This window comes from Ochotona curzoniae, unplaced genomic scaffold, assembly GCF_017591425.1.
Source record: "Ochotona curzoniae isolate NIBS_2020 unplaced genomic scaffold, NIBS_Ocur_1.0 scaffold_4701, whole genome shotgun sequence".
NCBI lineage: Eukaryota > Metazoa > Chordata > Mammalia > Lagomorpha > Ochotonidae > Ochotona > Ochotona curzoniae.
The window spans coordinates 6,270,284-6,291,697 of NW_024467122.1; the positions used below are offsets into that span (position 1 = coordinate 6,270,284).

Here is a 21,414-nt window from a genome sequence, read left to right on the forward strand (position 1 = left end):
TGCGGGGACCATTTGGGGAGTGAAGCAGGTTAGATCACTCTGTTTCTCTCCCTTTCTAACTCTGCCTTAACTAAACCAAGGAAGTGCCCCCAGCACGAGGGTCTGCAGTGCATCAGGATAACCCCACCCGCCCTCCATGCCCAGCCCGATAGATCCCAGGAGGTTCAGAACAGAGAGACACACTATGCCTCTGCTCAACATAATACTTACAGCTAACACAGTGAAAATCATTCCTAATAAAAATTAAATTCTCTTAGCTTCAACATCTGTGTCTGTTGTTGAAACAGCCCAGGAGAAGAAAAACACAAGAGTTCTATCCTTAAGCAGCAGGAAAACTGGTCAGTTGTCAATCAAATATAAAACTGCTTACTCACACTAGGGATTGCAGAAACACAAACCTACTTGGAGAGAATAGCTAAGGGACGGCTATAGTGGCACAGTGTGCCGCGCTCGCGTACGAGCACTGATTTGAGCTCTGGCGCTTCTACTTGCACTCCAGCTTCCAGCTAATGTGCTGTGAAGATAGCAGGTAACGGTCCCACTCACACAGGAGACCCAAATGGAGTTCCAAGTTCCTGGCTTCGACCAGGCTCAGGCCCTGCTGCTGTGGTCTTTTGGGGAATGAACCAGCAGATGGAAATTCTCTCGCTACACCTTCCAAATAAATTCATCTTTTAAAAAGAACCATAATTGACCTTTTAATATTGAATACAACACCTAAATTGGTGAGTGGCAGGCATTCCACTAAGGACCAAACGTCAGTCTATAGGCTCAGCATTCCTGGTGGGGACCATACACTCTTGAGAACTGTCCTGGCACTTCAGTTATATTGGATGATGGAATTCCAAGAATTCAGGGCGGATCAAGAGTCAGTGTGAGAAAACAGGGAGGATGGAAAGCAGCCCTTGTGTGGTAACTTGATCCGGTGGGGGCAGATAACCAGCCAGCATGGCCTTTCCCACGGTCTTCCCACCTCTTTGTTTCTTGAATCATTTTCTCAAATCTTTTTTAGAAGGATTCATGCCTCCTTTCATTTCTAAATCTCCATGTCATGCAGGGCAAGAGCTGTCTCGAACAGAAGAGTGTGAAGAGGCAGGGCACATGGGAAGGGGTATATCCTAGGCCAAACCCGCCCAGACATGGTCCACACAGCCAGCACCAGCTCTGATCCTTCTACCAACAGCCCACAGTCCCCTCCAAAATCCCAGTCACCAGCTACACTCCTATTTATTAACAAAATTCCCATCAGCAACACAAATCCTATAAACTGGTCAGTAAGAAGCAAGTTGTGAGTCAGGGCAGCCCAGCCAAGCGGCAGCCTGTTCCCGTCCCATTGCCCAGGAGGGCCAGCCCTCGATGGGTTAGTCTGCTAGCAGGAGAAATGACCTGTCTGCACTCCTTCGAGTCTTTCAAGTTCCAGTTATTTTCAGAAATGCAACTTTCTGAAAGTAGAGACCAGCATCCTGCAGCATGACAAGGGTCACGCTGTGTTACCGACCAGCAGCGACACTACCTACGAGGCACACTCTTGAGGGTCTGGGACAAGCCGGAACCGCAACCGGACCCCTTTATTGCCAAAAGCGGCTGCTTTTATACCCCTTCTCCGCTGCTTTTCTGCTTTTCCCCTCGTTCTTCTCCCGTAGGCCTTATCTTTTTCTCCCTTTTATAACCCTCTCTCCTCTGCCTTTTTCCCCGTCCTTCTCCCCATAGGTCTTACTGCTTTTGTATCCCTCTCTGCAGCTCTTTTCCCTGAAGGTCTTAGCTTTTCTCCCCATAGGCCTTATTACCCCACTCTGTACCCCACTCTGCTGCCCTCTCTTCTTCCGGTCCATCTTATTGCTTTTAGCGGCTGCTTTTATACCATTCTCCACCAATCACTTCTCCCCTTGGGTCCACTCAGTGCTACCTGATAGGCCAGTAGCAATGACATAATTGCAGCGAGGGCATCAGCCTATCCCTGTGACTTCCTGTTTATCTGCTGGAGAGACCAACCCCGCCTCCTGGCCCTGGGCCAGCCGCCATCCTGCGAAGGCCTTTCCTATTCCTGGGAGCGGCTTCGGCTCCCCCCTCCCCACCAACACTGGTGGAGGAGGAGGTCAGGGAGGCACATGTGGCGACCTCTTCCTGTCTCATTACCAAGTAGGGCCATCCCTTGGTGGGTTAGTCTGCTAGCAGGAGCTGCTACCTAGCACAGGACAGTGTCGCACACTTACCCTTCCAGCTGCTCCTCTCCGAGAATCAGGCGGAGATTCTTCAGGAAGGACAAGGAGACCAAGGCGTGCGAGTGGCTTATCTTCACATAGCCCGTAACCACCTCGATGAGCCCCATGAAGCTCTCCAGCTCTGAGGCAATGTTATCTAAGGGGAGAGAATAATTCACTGAGGGCTCACTTCCAGCTGGGGTGACCAACTTGGCTTCTCACCAACATGGGGGGCTCCTGGCACAGGACCAAACAGCCCCTTGTCAAAATCCTGTACTTCCCTTTCCTCCTCTTGACTTTTCACACCCGCCCACAAGACAAGGCAGGGGCTGTGCGCCCCCATTGATGAGCGCACTACAGAATCATGACTACTGCACTGCCAATTAGCTGATACAGCCAGGCGATGTCTTCTGCCAGGCTCTGTGCACAGGGCCAGGCCTGGGGCAGCAGCTTCTCGGACTCATTGGGAGCTGCCTGCTCTGCACTCCCAGTTCCTAAGACACACAGCACTAACTCTACAGATCCCAGCTCATGGAGAAGCTGGGAAGTATCCCCAAATGACGCCAAGGGTGGATATCAGCAGGTGAGTGCTCAGCATCCACTTCTCAGCTTTCCATAATGCCTGGGGATTCATTTCCCAACGAGCAGAAATAGCTGAAGAAACAACACACTGCAGAAACGGTGGATTTCCTGTCCTTTTTTTTCCCCCCACGCTCCTGTCTCTCCTAAAAACAAACAACTTGAGTTTAACATAGACCAAAATTATAGTACAGATGCTAAAGAATTCAGAACGCTGTAACAAACGGGATTTCACTGTGTGTGCCTCAGGAAGATTTACTGACTAAGAGATCCTAGTTTGCTTTGAATGGACAAAAATAAAACAAGGGCAGCCTCTTGGGGGCTGGGAAAGAACCCCTCAAAATTTCACACCTGCTTTCATTGCTTTCCATGGGAAATTAAATGAAAATCCAAGCTGGAAAGATGAGTTTGCTCACAGGTATGTTTCAAAGAAGAAATGGTGAATTTAAACGCAGAGCACAAGGCTTGGCTCCTGCTCAAGGCAGGCAGCGTCCATCTTGTGAGATGCTCCGTCACTTCCAGCCCAACCATTCTTCCCTGGGACTTAAACAGGAGGCTATAGCGCACAGGTGAGTAAGTACCAACTCCTATTGTGGTGAGACTTCTCCATGGATCGAATTCTCTAAGGGTTCGTCCTCAACAGCAGGTTAAACAGAGGCTTACACTCTTAGAAACTGAGTTTTGGGGATGAGTACAGTAATAAATGTGACAAGTCAAAGAATAAATACATTATGCTCTGGTGCCCCCTCCAGACTGAAAAAGAACCTAAGAAAAGATGTGAGAAGCCAGACATTCCTTTCCCAGACCTGGTCTCCTCATTGTTCTTATCCTTCCTTATAAAACAATCGGGATCTCAACCATGCAGCCCCAGTCCAAGTGACACCACTGAGAGAGGCCCTTGTGGGTTAAAGACAGGCCCTATTAGCGGAGCTGCTGTGCACCAGCGCCACCTTCTGCACACGAGGGACGAGAGCCAAGTGTCACAACAACATGTGGCTGCACCTTCTAGGCTCTTACGAGTACACTGGGAGAGCTACCAACTCCTTATGAAACTTTAATGTGCCATCATGAACCACTTCCCTTTTGCTCAGGCCCCTTGGTGTATCCAATAAGCCACACTCAGGGCAGCAGGTCTGGAGGCCGCTGCAGGTGCAGAGGCCCCGCCCTGAGCCGTCTGCCTCTCACAGGGCTCCTGGCTGAGCCTGAGCTGTGCGTGATGGGACTGACAGAAAGGCGACCCTCCTCATAGGGAGCAGCTTTTGTCTCTGACGGGGACTCAGAGGAGAGGAGCTGGGCAGGGAGCGTTCACACCATGTTGTGTCATATCTTGACGCCAGGAGAGGGCAGGGAAAGCATTTGTGGAAGAAGGCCCACAGAGCCGGCCATGCCTCTGCGGAGGGGGATACTTACTGCCTCGTCGGATATTAATGAGCAAATTGCCCTTGAAGATGGTGCAGCCTTGGAGCATTTGAGCAGAATTTACAGAATCAATGGTCTTTGTTTTCTTGTCTTCCTCACAGACCTTGGGGCAAGGACCTTCGCAAGGGACGCAGAACATGCTGTGGAAGACGAACACACATGTACAGAAAGAACATAGAGTTGAGTCTCCTTGCGTTGAAACAGCCCTAACTGCTGCTCAGTGCTCAGGCATTATTCTAGCACACACTACAGGAAGCAACTGTTGGAAGTGTAGAGTGATGGCCCGGTTTCTCAGCCCAAGCACACGTTCCAACTGCAGCCAAATGGAGATGAGCGCCTACGAAGGGAGAGCACGCTGCTTGTCTCCAGACAAAATGCTGCTCAATCCTGGGAGCATGTGTGCAGCGCGGGCTGTCGACTGGTGGGCCAGCTGGCCCCATGTGGGAGGAAGGGAGCTCTGAGGGCCCTAGAGGACAAGGTTGCCCTTGAAGGGCCTGGCCTGCACCTGTACCCCGCTTCTCCCTGCAGCAGGAGCCGGGGGTGGCCCCAGGGACTGCAGCGCCTCTGCCGCTCTCAGGGTGCCGGCCCCCGCGGCCAGAGCTGCCGGCAGAGCCCACCGAGGATCCCAAAAGGCACACGGCACAGCTCTGCTCCTGCACAGGCACAGCTGAGGCTGCTTCCTGACAGTGCTCTGCAGAAACATGTAAATTCATCCAAATGTTTCTGCCACATATGCAATAAAAGCAAGGCATTTCTGTAACTCTGGGTGGAGCCCCCACTTCACACGTTACCCCGAACCTGACACGGAGCAGCGGGAGTTGGGCAGTTCCTCTCCTGCCTGCATACCAACCTTTGGGATCCAAAGCTATGTATACAACCAGGATCAGAAGGCAGGATCGATTCTAAACAAGATGGACCCCTGCGCCCAGCACCTGCCTCTGTCATTTCTAAGTGGCCCAGAAATTGTTCTCTCCCATGGCCTCCGTGTCTAGAACCCTGTCTGAGACACTGCAGGTTCCCTGAAAGCTGCAGGCAGCACAGAGACCTCACATGCCCTTCACCTAATTTCCTCCCTCAGCCACTGCATCTAACATGGTGATCCTGCAATATGAAAACCAGGAAATGAACACGGCCACAAGCTGTGTGGAGTGCTGCGCTCCTGTGCCAGTGTGCAGATCTGTACAATCCCCACGGAGAAAGATCAGCTCGTGCCACCCACCCAGGCACCATCACCCTCGCCCCCAATATGTCCAACGCCTGGCAACCGCTCAACTGCTCTCCACGTCTATCATTCTGTCATTTCGAGAATGTTACATAAAGGGAATTAGACAGTATGTGGCCTTTAGCGATTGGCTTTTTTTCTTTTCACACAACAAAATGTCCTTGAGACCCATCCAAGTTGTGTGTTCAATGGTCTGTTCCTTTTGACTGCTGAGCAGTAGTTCTCAGTGTGGGCACAGCCCAGCTTGCTTAGCCACTCACCTACCACATAACAGACTGTGGCATTGCAAACATGTATCTGACTGTGAGCTAACGTGCAATGCTTTCATGTCTCTGGGACAAACGTGCAGGGCTGTAGTCGCTGCATTGTAAGGTAAGTGCATGGTTAGTTTCTCTCCGTCTTTTAACCAAAGAGGAATTCCCGAGACATACACACACTTTGCTAAAATGTCTAGGAAGGTTTTTAAACCAGGGTTTTTCCAGGGGAAGTGTTCTAATTGCACGGTATTCATGTAAGTATTCTCAAATCCATTCTGGTAGCAATAGGGTATTATGATTATTAAGCACATATATTTTAAAGTAAGAGTTTTAAACAGACTTTAAAGGCTGGGAGCAGGGAGTTACTATCTCTTGATGGGAGTTTTTTAAATTTCAAAATGCAAAGGGCAGATCATAAAGATGGGTCAGGGGAATGGGGCTCAGCGCTTCGTGGGCCTCCACCTTGGCTGCCCGCAGGGCTGTCTCCCGACAGTGCAAAAAAGTGCACCCGCAGGCAGGCCCAGGTGCTCCCAGACCTGCTGCCCCGCCCCAGCTCCAGAACCAAAGGGACCCCTGCCTTGAGCCTCCCCAGGAAGCCAGGCTGCAGCTCCAGGCTCCAGGCGGGCACCAGTAAAGCCCTCCATGGCCAAAGGCTGCCAGCACACTGAGAACGTGTTTTGGGGTGGAATCTGTGTACTTTATGGCTCATTACCATTCTTGGCCCCATTTATCATCTCAAAGTCTTTACTGCTTCCTGTTTACTGTGATAGGGTTCACAGAAATTAGGACCAGCAGAAAAAGCTGCTCCACATGAAATGCTCCGAGAGAAAACAAATTTTATCTTGAATCTGGAAGTGAGCTGACAATGGGAGCAACTTCTCCAAACACCACCGGGCGGTCAACCCCTCCTCGATGAAGACTTGCTCTGTGTGGTTCCCAGAAATGGGCTGCAGCAAAAACGGTCCTGCAAAGTGGAGCTCACCTCTCCGGGACTATTTTGTATTCACAGAACAGATTTACTCTGAAAACCCCAGAATTGGAAAACCTCCCTGCTGTGCTCACCACGATTGCAGTGCTTGGTCTGGGACAGCCCAACTCATTCCCTGAAAGTTCTGAGTCTCCCAAGTTTCCACAGTGAGGGTCACTTGACTTTGTAACAATGCTAGCACCTCTTTGCAAAAGCCTGTGGCAGCGGCAGGTCCCTACCAGCCTCACGGGCACACGCAGGCAGCAGGGCTTGTTCTAAGGAACTCCTTCTTAGGTGCAGGCCCATAGTCACCAGGGTGAACGCTGGGGTGAAGGGTAACAGCGAAGGTGGGGGTACTGAAAGAGGGGCTCCTATCTGTAAGTTGGTGTGTGTGCACTACAACATCTGGATTAGACTCAGCCTTGCAGCCTGCACCGAAAGACAGCCAGGCCACATGCCAGCATGCCAGCCAGGCCTCATCGCTTCCCCCTTGCCCTCTCAAAGCCTGCACTAGGGGGATGTGGTACAGTTGCCGGGTTGGGCAATCTCCACCTTCAACCCCAGCTCCTGGAGAGCAGCTCAGCATGCACACAGGGAACCAGCCAAGAGCTAAATTGCAAGTTGGGGAAAACACAGCCACTCCCAGGCTACTCCAGGCCTCTCCGATGGTCCCACAGATGGGCCTGTGGGAGGGGGGTTCCCCTTTGTGCCACCAGCACTGACCTCTGGCTGCCGTTGCGGATGAACCCCGAGGGGCACTCCTGCATGCACTCGCCGTCATGGATGACGAAGCCCTCGCCTTCGTCGACGCTGAGGATGTTGGCGCAGAAGTCGCGGTCCACGCAGCGCCAGCCCTCAAATCGGTAGGTGTTGGGCGGGCAGCTTGTCACACAGGTGCCATCATGATAGTAGTGGAGGCAGGCGACGCAGGCAGTGTTGTCATCGGGTGCATAGCAGCTGCCCAGGCACTCAGGGTGGCAGCATTCGTTGTTGTCCGAGCAGGCTCGCTTCCCGCACGAGCTTGGGCACACTGTGAGGACAAAGGGGAGAGCGCCATAAGAAAGGGTGGTGTTCCCTGTGTCCTCCTGCAGGCCTGGCCGCATGCTGCGGGTCACTGGATGGCTCATCAAGGAATCAGAATACCATGCAACTAGTCCACGTGGTGCCCACAGAGATGACCACTGCCCACTCACTCCTCATTAGACAGGCAGAGCGCCTAGCCACTCAGGGGGTTCCTAGCCTGGTCAAGTCCTGGGCTTCTGTAACCCTGACCACTCCCATTCTCTGAAAGGCGGAGTGACCATATCCAGCTAGAAGGCTGCCCTAGCCTGTCTACCGGCACTTCAGCAAGCACTGTGGCTAGACCAACCTGTACTCCAAGTAAGTTTCTTACGGAAACGCCCTTCAAAGCCTCACTGTGCAGAAACGCTCGATGATCTTGAAACCAATTAGACAACGATGGCAAGATGACATTGTCCAGAGTTACAAAGGCATACCCTGACCCCACAAAGACCACACCTTTAGATCGACCAGAAGCCGCCACATCTCATCGAATGCAGGGCTATGGGCATGCTGAGTACCAGGGGCAGAAGGATGACCGAAACCACTTCCACAGAGCCCTTCCACACTGCAGCTAACTGAAAACAGCGCCAGGACCCACAGATTCACAATTTACATCCCAAACAGATGAGCTGGCGTTTATTTCCATAACGATGCCGCAACCATCACACTCCATCGGCTGTTAGCCTCACTCGTAAATAAAATATAAATCAACAAAACATGAAATCTGGTTTGCATTATAGATGTCCTACTTTTTCCCTTGAGTTGCAAAACAATACAAAATCATTTAAATGTGTATATTTTCTATTCTGGCATGCAATATTGAGAAGATTCTATTATTTGTGTTTTCTCATAATAAAAGTGCATGTTTGGGACAAAAAAACAGATAAGAAAGGAGAATACAAGGAACCCAGATGCCCACCTTCCCACAAAAGGCCCTTTAGCCCACCGCCCAGCCCCCAAAACACACCCCAGGCCCTTATTCATGTGCAAGGCCCTTTAAATATAAACAACTTGTAAAAAGGACCAAGCTCTTCTGAAAGCATTTCCTCATTCCACCAGCAATGAGCAGCAGCCCTGCACCCCAGGCAGGACAGGGCATCTGTCACCTGCTGTCCCAGGCTCCTACTGCTCCACAGTTTCCTGACCCTCAACTTTGTGCTGTTACGATGGGAGCATCCCTCACGTTCCATCAGGATCCACCCTCACAAATGATCCTGCTGAGACAAGCCGTCCCCTGGAAGGACTGTAGCCATCGACACACTGACTAGCAGCTGCAAACAGGTATCAGAGCGTGGCCATTCACACCCACAGCATCAGCTCCGAGGGAAACAGGCCAATACTCACGATACTGTGACGCGTAAACAGATTTTTTTTTGCAGTATTCTCCTTTCAAGTAATTCTTTGGCAGAAATGATAGCTTGCCTTCCACTATGTATTGTCCTTCTCCTTTCTGGTAATTTTTAGCTGGGCATGTTGAAAGTTTGCCAGATAAGATACTACCATACTGGATCACAAGGTGATCCACTAGGAAATGCTGTAGCAAGAAAAAATGACCTTGGCCCCAGGAGTATGGAGCCACCCAGGGAACCCTGGACTGCTTCCCCTTGGCCCCAGGAGTATGGAGCCACCCAGGGAACCCTGGACTGCTTCCCCTTGGCCCCAGGAGTATGGAGCCGCCACGGGAACCCTGGACTGCTTCCCCTTGGCCCCAGGAGTATGGAGCCACCCAGGGAACCCTGGACTGCTTCTCCTTGGCCCCAGGAGTATGGAGCCGCCACGGGAACCCTGGACTGCTTCTCCTTGGCCCCAGGAGTATGGAGCTGCCACGGGAACCCTGGACTGCTTCCCCTTGGCCCCAGGAGTATGGAGCCGCCACGGGAACCCTGGACTGCTTCCCCCCGGATCGCATGGGAGACGGCACTGTAAGACTGCCATTTACACAGGGGACCGAACTAAGCCCAGCTGGAACACACCTTGAGAGCGAGCAGCAATGAATTCTTTCTCAGTGATCTGCCTGTTTCCCAGCCCTAACTTACCCAGCATGTGATGAGCAGGTGACTCTCCAGTCACACCGCAGCAGCTGATGTGCAGTTGCCACAAAAGTGTCTGGATGCACAGACATCTACCAAGGCGAATATTCTAAAGAGAATCATACCAACCTGAATTTACAGGCTTCACATATTTGCAGAGGCTGCACATCCATATACTCTTATCATCAAGTGTCCTTCTCAAATAACCAAACTGATTCAGTAATTACTTAATTTCAAATGCATCCACTTTAAGGTGAAAAAACTAAAGCGCCAGCCCTCAAATCAGTAGGTGTAGGGCGGGCAGCTTTTCACACAGTGCCATCATGATAGTAGTGGAGGCAGGCCACGCAGGCAGTGTTGTCATAGGGTGCATAGCTGAATTCAGAGCTTAGTCTATCTATTCTCCATGTATCTGTCCCTGCAGCAGGTGTAGACGGAGTGTGCTGCACCTGTGTGCCAGGCACACGCAGGTCTGAATGGATGGTTGTCCCTGACCTTGGGGGACAGCTGATGCACCAAGTAGGAGGGGACTACGTACAGCTTCCCAGCGCTTCCCAAGACACTGGGTACCAGGGAAGGCTGCGTACAGGTGACGGGTTGGAGATGAAGGCAGAAGAGGAAGCAACAAGTAAAAACAACCTCACAGGTGGAGCCCACATACATGTACAGCCGGGCCCATGCAGTGCAGGAAACAGAGATGGCGCGGGATGGGGCAGAGGAGCCAGGGTCCCCCTTGCTGCATCACACGGTGGTGCAGGATGTATCAGTGGGGGAAGTGTGTGATTATGCATCCTGGAGCGGCCCCTGAGGGCTGCTGGAAATGCTGTCTCATCTCAATGTATATAAATATTATTAGTATTCAGGACTGTTAAGAGATTTCTTGAAAAGCCCCGGACAGTGTGTCTCGTCAGAGATGGGTGGCTGCCCCACTTGGGTGCCAAAATTTAACATTGAGGGCAGTCACCATATTCCAAACAACAGTGCCACAGCAGGGGGAGCAAGGGAACTCCTGACCCTGCACGTAGTAGTTAGGCGCACATGGAGCCCTTCAACAGCGACAGTATGACGAGGAAACTGGAGGCTGCTGAGAAGGAACAGACAACGCAGGGAAAAGCAAATTGATTTTGCCCAGGAGATGTTTCTAGTCCTTGATATTCTGAGAGTGGCCAACAATAAAAATAAAAATGACTGTCTCAATTGCTGGAAAAGCAAACAACATGACCCATACTGATCACAAAAAGGACTGGCTTGCGGTCACAGTCACATCAAAATGAGGCACTGCATTTAAAAGCTCATTCTCTTCATTCTGGGGGACAAGCAAAAAAAATCCCATCCACCATTCTTTACTCCTTCTCGCCCCCCAAGTCCTTGTATTTATCATTCTCTTTTTCCTTAATTGCTTTTGTTCTTGCCAGTAAACTCTTAAACAATCTTCAGCTGCAGGAAATCGCATCCTAACAGTGTGTGATACTAAGTCTAAGAGTCCACAAGAAATGCAGAAAAGGGCCCTTGGCCACAGAACTTCTCACACTGCAAACAGTTGCATCCCAAATCATTTCTGAAGGATGGATGTAGCTCCCGCATGATCTCAATCACAACGCTGGGGGCACATGCGGGACATCTTAGCTATTTTCAGGTTGCACTGAAAAGCACTGCAGATCTGTGTTCCAGAGAAAAAGCTAAGGCCTCTCCTGATAGGCTGTACCCTTAGGCATCCAGACACACAGCCACCATCGCCAGGAAATGGATTTTGGCCTCTAGAGGGCACCAGGGAGACACGGATCTCATGCCTCTCTGCCTTGCAAGGAGATAACTGACTCCATTAGACCACAGGGAGGGGTGACAAGGAAGGGGAAAGGAGGGAGGGAGATGCAGGGGGTTCCAGCCTTGCCATCTGATCCACAGGGCCCACCCCTTCTCCCCAGCGCCAGGACCCTGGCATTCTGGGAAGAGGCACCTGCTGCCCTTACAGCTAGGCCCTAGCCTTCCTGGGGCTCATACCGAGAAGGGCAAGCAAATGGCCGGTCAGGGCTGCTGGGGGAGTGGGGGGGAGAGGGACTTCCAGGCCAGGCCAGAGCTTGACAAGTGAGTAAGAGCTAGCAGGTGCCCGGGCCGGGGCTGACTCACCAGGGTAGAGTAGGCCCTGAGGCGGAGGTGAGGAAGGAAACTTGGCACAACTGGAAAATGAAGGCATGGGAGCTGGAGGCCAAGCCATGGGAGCAGCGGTGACCTTAAAAGCATAGGGACAATTGTCAGGGGCTGGGTGACCAGATATTCACTTCCGAAGACAACCGTTTTTCTAGCAGCAGCAATGGCCCAGAACCGTGCAAGTGGGGAAAGTGGCACGGGTGAAAGTCACATCTTGGAGAGGGCTTTATTTTTCTTCTTTGTGGAGAAGCAAAAAGGCTCTGTTCCTTTACAATGCCAGGAAGTAAACTGCATCTGTGAACTCTCCGTGCCATGTTTATATCCACCCTGACACCCTCCCCACAGAGACACAAAACACAGGTGTGTGATGATAACTCACTCAGGGTCTGTCCAAGGCTCGTTGGCATGGTACTGAGGGCCTGGGGACAAAGAACGCAAGCAAGATTGATCCTAGCTGCTTTCCCTCTGGGTCCCTAATCAACGCACACACGTGAGAGACGAGCAACACGAAGCAGCCAGTTCTCTCTCGGGCCCGCTCCTGCCACCAGTGCACCTGCTGCTGTCCCATGCAGCACAGGTGCCTCAGGGAAGCAGACCCCTGCCTTCTGGCTGGGAGCTGGAGCTTGGACAGAGAGCAAGTCCCCCTCCCCAGAAGCCAGGACTCCGTGTACAGCAGCCCAGGGGGTGTGAGAAGATGCTCTCAGCGTGGCATCCTCTCCCACACACCTCTGCCCTGCCCACGCCTATGACCCCAAGAAATTTTTGTTTGTGACCACATTCCATTCAGGTCCATGAAGCGTAAGTTGGTTGCCACTGCGCCAGTATCACAGGATGAGAACTCCCACTGAAATTCACATGTTGGTGGCATTTGAAAGTGGACCCCTGGGAGGTAATCAGGGCTGTAAGACTTCCGGAGGGTGGGCGGGGAGCAGAGAGTGCAGTGAAGGTTCAAGTGTGACTTCTGTGTTCACCAAAGACAATGGCATAGGCTACAACGTTTCTCTTCCCAAAGGGTGGGGGGAAGGAGAAAGCTCTTCCTGTTACGAAGGAAACAGCACAGCCTGGCCAGACCTAGAAGAGACAGTCGGAGCCTGCTGGATTAAAGGTTATCAACAGGCCCAGAGCTGTGGGGGTGCAGCCAGGGCCACGGGACACCACAAATGAGCAGAGCTCTCGGCTCGCCCCACTGGATGCTTAGAAGAGGGTTGGATCATGGGGACTGAGACTTCTGTAGTTGAGGCCAATGTGGACAAAGGGATCCTGCTCCCCGTCTGAGCACGTTGAAGGCTCACTCCGAGTCGGCTTCCTTCCATTTAACGGACACCCGAGACTAGGCATCCATGTTTGTGATAATACATGAACACAGGACATTTCCCAGCATGAATCTCCAATGCTGTGTCTTGTCTGAGTGTCCAGCCAGGTACCCATGCCCTCTCACAGAAGGCACCTCGTTGCTGTGGCACACTCTAGAGGCAGATGCACCCACACAGAAATGCTGAACCATCAGAGAGCCAACGCAGACTCAGGAATACTCAACGCAGTGGCCCCAGGGCCAGCTTCACCCAACAGGAGCGCTTACTCTTCATCAATCCAGAAGTTTATCATGCAGGACCAGAAAACACTTGGGCGTTGTGCTGGCCCTCCTTGGGGAGCACGCAATCTGGGCTCATGGAAACATCGTGCCAAGTGGGTGTCACTCTTGGGGACAGGAGGTAAGCCACAAGGTCTGACTACTGGCTGCGGCTGTGAGTATTTCATTAATGAAGGAAGTAACTGCTTACTGACAATGCCCACTGGGCCTATTTAAATCTCAGGAACTTACAAGCAAGTCTGACCAGATCACCAAACACACACACACACACACACACACACACACACACACACACACACACACACACACACACACACACACACACACACACACACAGAGCCAACCAGCCAAAAGGAGGGTGAGCTACAAACAGTCTCAACTATCAGAGACCTGGGGGGCTAAACAGTCAGAGACACCAGCATATCTTGAGGAACGCGAGGGGCCCCGAGGCAGCAGGTGGACCCAGATGCAAGAGGATTCCTTTCCATCTTTCCTGAGTGTTTCCCAACAGCTCAAGAGAAGCAGAGTTCACCCTTTAAAGTGTACAAGCGAATGACTTTAGTGTCTTTGCTGAGCCCTGCAATCGCTCACCACTGATACTGACAATACTTTTATCACTCTGAAGAACACCACTGCACCTGTCAGCCATTCCCTGTGGCAAACCCTTGTCCCCAGCAACCCTGAGTCACCATGCCTGGGTTGCACGGTTCATCGGAGGCACCTTCCACCAGGTGGCCTTTGGATGTGACTTCCTTTGCTGCAGCATCCCTTCACGCTGACCCTTGGTGTAGCTCTTGCCAGTATCTCATTTCTGTTTTTCATTCACAAATGTTGATTTGCATGATCCACCTCTAGGGGAGCCAGCTCTGTAAGACTTGTCATTCAAGAGGAAAGATAAAGTCACAGGTCTGTCTGTCAAAAGGTGCCTTGGCATCGCAGGATCTATTGGCATTCCAGACTCACTCTAAAACGGAGGATCTGATAATGTTCCCAAAGTGACGAGGCTGTGCGTGACACTTCGTCATTGGGGAAAAGCAGCCAGGGCCCCTGGGCTGGGAAGGGCTCCGCAGGGTGACTGCCCTCTGCCTGCTCCAGAGGGGCCTCCAGGACAGGAAGGTACCTAAGTGCCTAAAGAAGGCAGGTGGAGCGTGTCCACCCCGTAGACTATCCCTGTATTTTTATATGACATTCTTATACAATTTTTTTCACTGTACTTTTAAAAAATTGTTATTTTTTATTGGAAAATCAGAAATACAGAGAGGAGGAGAGACAAAGAAGATCTTCTATCTGTTGATTCACTTCCCAACCGGCTGCAACAGCCGGAGCTGCGCCGATCTGAAGCCAGGAGCCAACAGCCTCTTTCAGGTTTCCCATGTGGGTTAAGGATCCAAGGCTTTGGGCAGTCCTCGACTGCTTTCCCAGGCTACAAGCAAGAAGCTGGATGGGAAGCGGGGCCACTGGGATTAGAACCAGCGTCCATAGGAGATCCTGGGTGTGCAAGGCGAGGACTTTAGCCACTAGGCTACTGTACTGGGCTCATTCATTGTACTTTATACAATTTTCCAAATATTCTTTCAAACCTCTTATTAGTGGTACAATAAGTTAAGCTGCTGACAGGGACACCAACATCCCATAGAGGAGCTGGTTTTAGTCCTGGCTGCTCCTCTTCCAATCCAGCTCGTGGCTAATGCACCTGAGGAAGCCGTAGAGGGTGCTGCAAGTGCTTAGTCCCGAAAGCCACGTGGGGGAGCAGGACGGAGCTCCTGGCTCTGAGCTGGCGCAGCCCTGGCCACTGTGGTCTTAGGGAAAGTGGAAGAGCCCTGTGTTTCTTCCTCTTTTACAACTCTGCCTTTCCAACTGATCAGATCTTTTTTAAAAAGGCCTCATGAATCTTAACACAAAGATTGGGAGAGTTGGACAGATTTTCATGGGGGAAAAAAAGAGGGTGGAAGATGAGGCGGTGAAAGGGGCGGTGCCCAGGCAGGAAGGCTGCTGCTGCAGAGCTGTCAGTCAGGACTCAGCCCGCCCCTTCCCTGGCTCCAGCAGCCACTGCCTAGTGGGTGGCTCTTGCAGGTCCCCCTCCGGCCCCGCCCTGTGCACAGCAGGCACACAGAAAGACAACAATCACTTAGCCGTGCCTGTCACAGATGCTTAAAAGGACAGGGTGGAAAAAATACTCTTTTCGCACACTTAAAAGCTACTCCAAGTCATTTTAAATTTGGAACTGTTTGTATATTCCTTATAAGTTTATAAAACGCACGCCGGCCCTCCATGACTAACTGAAGTGGAATTGGGAGCGTATTCTATATTTATAACTCGTCTGCTTGTTCGTGCTTACGGCCCGATTTCCACTCTCTGTAACTATACACAAAGTTATGTGAGGTATTGTGGACTCCTCAATGTTGCTGATTTCCTAACAAGGCAGGCCTGTGTTTCGCATGGACAAACTGGGGGCTGTTTCCACCAAGCAGAGCACAAGCCCACGGGCAGAGGACTCTGACTCTGGAGTTTAGGCTGCATCTCCAAACGGCAGGTTAGAGCCAATTTCCGGGAGGCTACAGACCCAGGGATGCAGGCTGCTGCACACACCTGTACAGGGGTGGCTAATGCGCATCATGGGTCTTTGTATCAACTTGGAGAGAGATGCTGTTTCAACAGGTGCAAAGCTGCCATGGACCCCGCAGAAACTGCTCTCCACACACGTAAACACTGACGTCAGTGCAATTTACGTGACTTCACTGAACACTGCCTCTTGCAGGGAAATTGCTATTTAGAGAAGAGCACGCAATGTTTTGGATGAAATTTTACCAACAGCAGCAGAACTGTTTACCAGGAAACTGTGATAGATGTACCAGGTCCACGCAGCAGTGGACTTGTATAGATTCTGTGGAAATCAGATCTTCATACACCTGCATGCATCCTAGCGAAGGGGCATGGAATAGAGGAACAAGAACGGGCCCCTCCGAGCTGCCTGCTTAGGAGGAGACACATTTGTGCAGTGAGCCCACGATTTTCAGAAGCATATGCTGAGTATTTTTCTGAAGGATGACTCTAGGGGCTAGTGTTGCGGTGCAGTTCACAAGGCACCTACCTGCCTATGACAGTGGCACCCCATGTGGGTGCTGGCTCACATCAAGGCTACCTAACTACCAGTCCGGTTCCCTGCTGGTGGCCCGCAAAGCAGCAGCAGATGGCCCACGTGCTTGATAAAGCTTCCGGCTTCCACCTGGCTCAGCGGTGGGCGCCCTCTCGGGAGTGAACCAGCGCATGGAAGATGAGCTCCATCCCTCTCTGTGACTGACTTCCAAATGAATAAAATCCTTTATAAATAAGGTTTCTAGAGATCACATACATTCTTGAAACAGCATCCAGAGTGACAAAGCTTCAGGGAAAGTAGGAAAAGGTACATGGCCCCATTTTTCCTACTGTCCGAGGAGAGCATCAGCATCTCTCTTCACTCCGTGGCTGCCCGTGAAGGCAGATTCGCTTTCTTTTTTTTTTTTTTTCCCAGTTGCGTTACCTTTGGCTCCTTTTCCTCTTGTGATCTTACACTTAGGCTACACCTACAAATTTGTTTGGGCTCTTTCAGAAGCGTACTGTCTTAACACAGTACTGTGCCTTGGAAACATTTTGTTTGGGAAAGATACCTTTATGTATAAATTCAACCTTCTTCCCCTGCCCTGTGTGTGTAGGGGTGGGGGGAGCCCGCTCTGTCTTCTAATTAAATCCACCTGAAAGACGGGGCAGCAGAAGCTGCAGATGCGTGACCCCTGAGCCTGCACGGTCGCTGCCTCCCAGCTTCTCTGATCACGTCTCTTGTGATCTCGTTACTTCCTGATGGCACGCTCTGGGGCTCGGCGATGTTTACTCTAGAGTCTATGTTACACTGAACATCACATGACTCCTTTCCATTATCGGATCTGCTCGCTGGCTCGTCCCCTGGACACTGAAGCATTTTCACTACTGTGCAGCAATCACAAACGATCAATGAGACGCAGAGCAAACTCTTGCCGTCTGTGAGGGTGGAACAGGATGGCCCAAGGACCCTGTGGTTTGGACAGCTGGACCAGGGGACAGCCCCACTTACAAAAGATGACACAGAACTTATATTTAAATGAGATGACTCACAGGAACCTCAGAAAAACACACAAATATACAATTATCATCTTTGGAATGTCTCTGCAAACACTACTACTTAAAAAATAAGAAGGAAAAACCACTTACCATTCCCACACTATTCTGTTGGCTCACATTTTATTTTGCTTCATTTTTAATTTTGTGGGTGGTGGAGGTGGGATTGACAAAAACATCAAAGCTGCCAGAATGTATCACGAGCACTGAAGCCCCCCTCCTGGCAAGGCAGCCCCGTCGTCATTTCCTCCATTCCCAAGGTGGGCAGAGTGGTTTGTGAAAAGGGGAAGAAATGCAGTTTGATAGGCTGGGAATGCTGATTTTGCAAACTGTGGGAGGATTTCCAAGTTGAAGACATGTTATTTTTGAAACCATGAAAGTTGAGTGTTGTTGGTGGTGATGGGCTTTGGGGGGGTGGGGACAAAGAATAGGTAAAACTGAGTGCCACCCAAGACTCAACAAGGCACCCAGGGGTCGGTGAGTGGAGGCAGTCACTCACCAAGCACCAAGGCTCCCATTAACTCACTCATGCGGTCAGGGTCTAGAACCAGCTCCTGACTCTGGGTCCTGGCACATATATGACAAATCCTGTTTACCTCTGCAGGATAGACGGAGAATGCAAAGCTCTCCTCAGCCACAAGGCTCCCACCTAGCTGGGCCAGGCAGGTACGGCAGCTCAAGGTTCAAAGAGCCGGACATACGGGATTCCTTGACCACAGAACACTGCGAGCAGGGGCAGGAGAGGACAAAGGGTCCTGCTGTTATTCCACCTTGGTTCTGAAGACAAACAATTTGCACTAAAAAGTTCATAAACAAAAGGAGTCAAATTACACTGGAGCCCACTGACTGGGCCTGGAAATGCACGTGTTTGGCATTCCGCGAGAATGCATGAGGCTTCCTCACCGGATGAGGGCGTCAGAAGACAGGCAACTAACATCCACTTAACCCTCTCCCTGCACACTGCATGACTCCCAAAATGGCCAACTTAGGAAAGAAAACGAAATTTCCAGCATAAATGTCTTCTTCAAAATTATATCCAAAATTCTGGATTTGAATAACCAGAAATCCAGGATCTGCAAACACGAGTTATCTTCTTTCTTTTCCTTTCCTTTCTTTTCCAAGGAGCAAGCAACGCAGCCACTTCCACTGCATGTCAGAGGCGCTGCTGTCTCCTGAGGGCCAGGGAGGCCATGGTGCGGAAGCCACAGCATACACAACATCCCTCAGGATGTGTCTATGTTGTACAAAGAACAAGTACTGCAAGTGACAAAAAAAAAAGAACATGTTTCACAAACAATCAGTGACCTAAACGCAGGGTAAAGCCTGTAGTCCGTGTGTGTTCACAGTAGCTAGAGCAAGACTCTGGGATGCTTGCTAAAGCTGGCACTTGGATCCTGGGAAAGGGGACAGCCCACCACCCCACACTCCCAGCCCGGCGCTGGCACACCTCACTTCACTGTTTCATTGCAGAACCAGGGAGCATCTTTCAGATGAGATGAATGTCCAAAGGAAGGGGGTCCCTGCATTTTGGATCCAGCCGAACGCCTAAACATGGTGGGAGAAGGAATGACTGGAAGCTGTACCCGTCACACCACCCACGGCAGTTGGGCCAAACACCCAGGTCTGCAGCTTCAGAGCCCAGGGCTTCTGTCCCATCACAGTGTCCCCGAGGCCTCCCTGCTTTCTCCTGGAAAGAAAACCATCTCTCAACCTTTGAAAACACAACTCCTTTTGAAAAAGACTCTGCAGCGCTAACTGAATACCGTGGGTTCTGGAATTGCTATGAAAGGCACTTCTGCCCAGTTGCCCTGTCTTCATCCCACACACTGCTATCAGTTTTAAGGAAAGCAAATCAAATGTATGTTTTCAATGCCAACACCGTGGTATAGCTGGTAAGGCTGCTGTCAGAGCTGCAAGGAGATGCATTACAGGTGCTGGTTCCTGGCCTTGCTGCTCCATGTTCGATCTAGCTCCTGTTGATGGTCTGGGAAAATCAGAGAAAGGTGACCCGAGTGTTTAGGCCCCTACCATCCATGCGGGAGACTTGGATGAAACTCCTGACTCTGGTCTGGCCTGCCACTGGGCCGCCTCGAGAGGGAAAAGGCAGACAGATGCAAGTTCTCTCTCCCTGTCTCTCCATCTCTCTGTGGCTGACTCTCCAGTAAACAAACAACCTTAAAAAAAAATGCATACCCACCCACACTAAAAAATATGTTCTTCCAACTGCACTCCTATTACCCTTACCTAAATAAACAGCATCTATACTCCCTCAAGTCCACCTTCTTCTGCTTCCCAGATGGAAGACCTTATCTAAGACCTTATCTTCCCCAATTAACATTCTCAGCCCACGCAAGTGCTCTGTTGGGCACAGAAGACACACTTTGAACTTGTTCCTTCCATCCTCCTGGCCTCACCACAGAGCATGCCCATAATTCTGCCCCATCCCCACCCCATCCTTTGAAATTTCCAAACCCCGGGTAGAGGAAGCGCCCCAGGCCTCTTAATAAGCTCAGTCATGCTCAAAATATCCATTTCACCCACGAGGTATTGTAGGGAGCAATTCTGACCAGAATACACACTTAGGGAGAAGATTACCTGCCTCCAAGACTCAATATTTGTAATTCCTAAAACCGCCATTCTTATCGTTGTCACAGACATACCTAGGAGCTGGCAACAACTGGAGAGCTGAAAGGACACTGCATTATCCAACATCCACTAACACACACGGGGACAACAGAGGTTAGGAAATGCCCCTTCCTGTGGCTGTGGCAACAGACATGCAAGTTCTCCTCACCCTGGGACTTGCAACACTTACAGGAAATCTTCTACCACCTACAGGGCAAACCCAAAGCCAGAGAAAGTGTAAACACTCTATAGTACATTAGCCAGGTGTTTAGAAAAACAACTTCACTGCAACCCAATACTTTCAAATTCTGGCTTGTTTTCAAGTCTCAAGGTGCACACAAAACCAGAGATCAAACAGACAAGTGTCTACGCACCCTAAGATGCATTTGTTCTTTGATGAATAAAAACAATCTGCAAATTAGCATGCACACCTTGGGCCTTTGAGGGGGAGCGGCCATTGATCTCCTGGTGGGTTTCCTTCTGTGCTTTCTCACTGCACCAGGAGGGATATCAGGAGCACCGATCTCTATACCTACACAGACATCTTTAACTTGGCCCTCAACTCACTGGAGATATCGTAGAGAAAATCTGCAGGAAGAACACAGAAAGCACTGGAAAAGTGCAAGTGTCCCTGTGTCTCAGCTCGCGTGTATTGTATGCTGGGACATCTGAGAGTCCTTTCTTTGAAACATCCCCATTTACGCCAAGGTAGGCGGCATCCCTCGGGGTGGCCCCTCAACACTCCTGGCTTATTGTCCAGGAGGAGGGCTGTGGTGGCCTGCAGTAGCATTTGTATGCACATAAACAAGTGTCAAAAATATATTTAAAAGCCAACAAGACTACCAACCCAGAAGCTATGCTGGCAATATTTACAGCAACAATTTAGAAACAGCCTACACCCATTCATGTGCCAGTTTGGCCACATTGTTAAGGGTCCAAGTTATGTCTGTCTGTTTTTTTTTTTTTTTAAAGACAAGTTTTAAGCAGAGTCAGTGTTAAAAATTTTGAGATGCTTAAATCTGTCCTCTATTTTTGGACACACAGCATGGGAGAGCAGGCTATACTATGACTAGAGAACACGTGTTCTGGGGTAAGACACAAGTTGATATCCCGACTTTGTCATTCATCAGTTGCTGTGCATCCAAGGGACTCCTTTCTCTCTGAATATACATAAGACACAGA

General features: G+C 50.7%; 1 protein-coding gene across 2 annotated transcripts in view; it reads right to left on the bottom strand.

Annotated features, from left to right (window-relative positions):
• Positions 1-21,414, bottom strand: part of IGF1R (insulin like growth factor 1 receptor) — a 207,737-nt gene that overhangs the window by 36,333 nt on the left and 149,990 nt on the right. For both annotated transcript variants that reach the window (XM_040969213.1, XM_040969212.1), the window contains exons 3-5: positions 7,369-7,675; positions 4,191-4,339; positions 2,214-2,358 (exon numbers count right to left, since the gene is read on the bottom strand). In XM_040969213.1, the coding sequence (XP_040825147.1) occupies positions 2,214-2,358; positions 4,191-4,339; positions 7,369-7,675 (601 nt within the window). The remainder of the gene's footprint in view (positions 1-2,213; positions 2,359-4,190; positions 4,340-7,368; positions 7,676-21,414) is intronic.